Genomic DNA, 3,517 nt, shown 5'->3' with positions numbered 1-3,517 from the left:
CCCGCCCCGCCCCTCCACCCCACCCGCCCCGATCCACTCGGTTCCCAGCCCCCGCGCCCCGGGTTTGGGGGCGTGGCTCCAGGAGAAGGACACCCGGGCAGGGCTTTGGGGGTGGGGCCCTGAAGGCGGGGCTCTGAGTGACCAGGTCTAAAAGGGAAAAACCCGAGGCCTAGGCTGCTTGCACAGTCGGCCTTGCTTTTCTTGGCTGCAATGGCTGTGGTCGCAGGCCTTCGGGCCTTTAGGGCGAAGTGGCCCAGCTGGCTCAGGCGCAACCCATGGGCCCCTCTCTCCGCCGGCTTCTGCAGCCCAGGGTCAGCAGGACCTGCGGGGTCGGAGTCAGAGCCAAGGCTCACCAGCACGCGACAGCAGGACGGAATCAGGTCAGCCTGCGGGCAGTGCCAGGGCTCTCCCTGGAGTTGGGAGCCAGGACTCGGGATCAACAGGCCTTGCCGCCACTTATCCTGAGTTATTCGTCACTGTTCTTTTCGATTTCATCTCGAAAAGATGACATCTTTGGTGGAGGAATCCTTGCATACTGAGTTTACAGGTGTCCCTTCCCTGTGCACACTAATACGAGGCACATGTGAGAGTTTTAAGTGAAAACTCCCCCTAACAGGGCTACTATGACCAGTTGCCCAGTCGTTTCTGAACATTTCTGCTGGCGTGAGCACACATGCATGGCAACAGCTGTTGCCATGACCTCCAAGAAAGCCTATCACAAAAGATCCATGCCCTTACAAACAAAATCAGCAGGCTCCAGGGTTAAGGGCGTGCTGAAATGCAGGGTGGGGGAGGTCAATAAGTAAGGATACAGAGCACATGCCCCGATCTCTGCCCCCTTGTGCCACAAACCTAAAAGCCTTAAAGTTTTGTTTGTATCAGTGCACAACCTGGATATAATGAAGACCCTTTTCAGGCCTGGGCAGCCCAAGGCTGTGAAAAGAGATATGTCTCCATGTTTAAGAGCTACAGATGGAGCTGTTTAAGTGATATGTCCCCTACTCCAGTAAATAGCTCTTCTCAATCCTAGAAGATCATGTTTGACTTTTTAATCCTCACCCAAACTTTTATGTGGTCCTCCAAAAGAATGGAGAGCCAACCTCTGGCCTCTGGCTCTCCCCACATCTCCCCTTCACCCTTAGACCTCTCTATTACTACAGCCTTTAAGGAGCTTAGCACACAGGTCTGCAGATACACATCCAGGGTGCCCATATTCTGTCTGTCCCTAACTCCCTACAGACAACCATGGGTGGCCACCACAGGAGCTAAGCTTTGGTGGGGCTCAGTAACTAAAGAGCAATCCCATTTCCTGTGGACTCCTTGCCCATCAACAGAGATAGAAACACTCCCAAAGAGAGCCTTAGGAGGGCTCTGAAATGTAGAGCCTTCCTTTCTGATTTTTGTTTTTGGTTTTGGTTTTGGTTTTGGTTTTTTTTGAGACAGGGTTTCTGTGTAGCCCTGACTGTCCTGGAACTCTCTCTATAGACCAGGCTGGCCTTGAACTCAGAAATCTGCCTGCCCCTGCCTCCGAAGTGCTGGGATCAAAGGTGTGCGCCACCACTGCCCGGCCCTTTCTGATTTTTAAAGAGAAGCTTCTAATACAATCGTCATAAGCTGGGTGTGGTAGCACAGGCTTGTAATCACACCACTAGGAAAGCTGAAGCAGGACAATCCTGAATTCAAAGCCCTCCAGGACTACATAGCAAGTTCGAGACTAGCCTGGGCTGCATCCCCTCCCCCACCAAATAAAGTCTGGTCATATCTGCTCAGAAATTCTGGCAAGAGATGGAAGACTGAGTCCTTCAGAAGTAAACATGAATCGGGAATCAGAAGAAAAGGGTGATGAGACCAGTTGATTATAGATGATAGAAATCATGTATTAAGATTCTTCCCGAGTCAAGCACTAGAGCAGTACTATGGTAAGCAGGGGGACTTGTGTGACTGGGTCACTTCAAGTCTCCCGCTTCAAAGCTGTGCCTCAGAGCAATAATGCCGTCCTACCGTGAGGACCAGCTATGAAATGAGAGCTGTGTCAGGCACTTGCACTCATTGTCCCTAAGTCACACAATGACCTGCAAGATGTCTGTCACCCCTCTTTACAGATGAGAGTCAAGTTCAGAGATGACTGTCAGGAGGTAGTGAACCAGGAGGCTGAAAGAGATCCCCTGTGCCTCCCAAGGTGTTTCCCTCATGTGCCATCATGGCAGAGTGGGCCTATGAGGCTGGTCCAGTCCTCTACAGTCAGTAGAAATAGCTGTGAAAAACAAAAGTGGTATTTTAAAATGATGATGTTTGGATAGCTATTTGGACCACTTATAGGGACCATTATATCCTATAGGTGTCCTATGGGAGAGAGACCTCATCAGAGAGACATTTTTCCTTTAAATTCAGAGTATTGGTGAAGGTCTCCGCTTAAGGCACGCCACATTGAAACAGCCATGAGAGAGCTGAGGCTGGTGAGAGGCTGAGGACTTTTGATGTCCTGGGAAATCAAGGAGAGCTGTAGAGCAACATAAGGTGACTTTCTGGTTCCAGCTAGGGTGACAACAGCAGCTCAGAGGAGAGGGGTGTGTGGGGAAGGTTGCCCGTGGAGCAGTCTAGAGACCGTCGGAGCAAACTCACAGATCCAGGGCTCTGGAGAGGGGCTTGAACTAGGGGGCATGACTGGGAGATCTCAGCACAGAGTGTCACAGAGGTGTCACCAGTGAAGTTGCCTGGGCAGTGTGCATGGAACAAAGAGAGGGCAAGGGATGGCGCTCCTGCCAGAGCCTAGGAGCCCAGCAAAGAAGGCACGGACCTTCTGGAGAAGAAGGAAGCCCTGCCCAGAGGTGACGACTTCCTAAAAGGGGAGTGGTGCAGGCCACCAGTGCATCTGGGTCTGGCAATCAGGAGACGATCACTGAGATGGATGTCAGTGGGGCGGCGGTGGGAAGAGAAGTCCGCTTGTGAGAACTGTCTAACAGTGAGTCCGGAAGGATTAACAGGATTCATCCGAACAGATACCGCCAAACAGCAGACCGTGTGGGTTGGGATCTTCTTGTGCAATTTTACCTTGAGCTGATGTAAATACTGGGGTGGCAACTTCCGTGTGTGTGTGTGTGTGTGTGTGTGTGTGTGTGCAGACATGTGTGTGTATGTACTCTCACATGCACATGTTCATAGAAGCCAGGTGATCACCTGGCTTCCTTCCATGTCGCCCATCCTGTTGAGATGGGTTTCCCACTGGTCTAGAGTCTGTCTCCACCTCCCCAGCACTAGGATTCAAAGTACATGTCACAGTGCTCTGCTGTGAGAGAGAGAGAGAGAGAGAGAGAGAGAGAGAGAGAGAGAGAGAGAGAGAGAGGGAACTCGCTCTAGAGATGGAACTCATGTTCTCATGCTTGCAAAGCAATCACGTGAGGCTTGGGGTGACAGTGTCTTCTGTTTGCAACCATGAGCACACTCATTATTCGGCCACAAGGTTACAGGTAATTTGCACCACTTCCATAGATAAAGGTTCTAAGCAGATCAGCTGTAA

The 3,517-nt window shown here is 51.4% G+C and overlaps 1 protein-coding gene across 2 annotated transcripts in view; it reads left to right on the top strand.

The window, feature by feature from the left end:
• Positions 1-135: 135 nt before the first annotated feature.
• The window catches only part of Echdc3 (enoyl-CoA hydratase domain containing 3), a 20,528-nt gene continuing 17,146 nt past the window's right edge, over positions 136-3,517 (top strand). The window contains exon 1 of one of the 2 annotated variants that reach the window (XM_021155965.2): positions 136-380. In XM_021155965.2, the coding sequence (XP_021011624.1) occupies positions 211-380 (170 nt within the window). In that variant the 5' untranslated portion in view covers positions 136-210. The remainder of the gene's footprint in view (positions 381-3,517) is intronic. The other variant, XM_021155964.2, reaches the window with a different exon arrangement.

This window comes from Mus caroli, chromosome 2, assembly GCF_900094665.2.
Source record: "Mus caroli chromosome 2, CAROLI_EIJ_v1.1, whole genome shotgun sequence".
Taxonomy (NCBI): Eukaryota; Metazoa; Chordata; class Mammalia; order Rodentia; family Muridae; genus Mus; species Mus caroli.
Note: the sequence above shows the minus strand (reverse complement) of the source record. Positions and strands in the feature narration are given on the sequence as shown.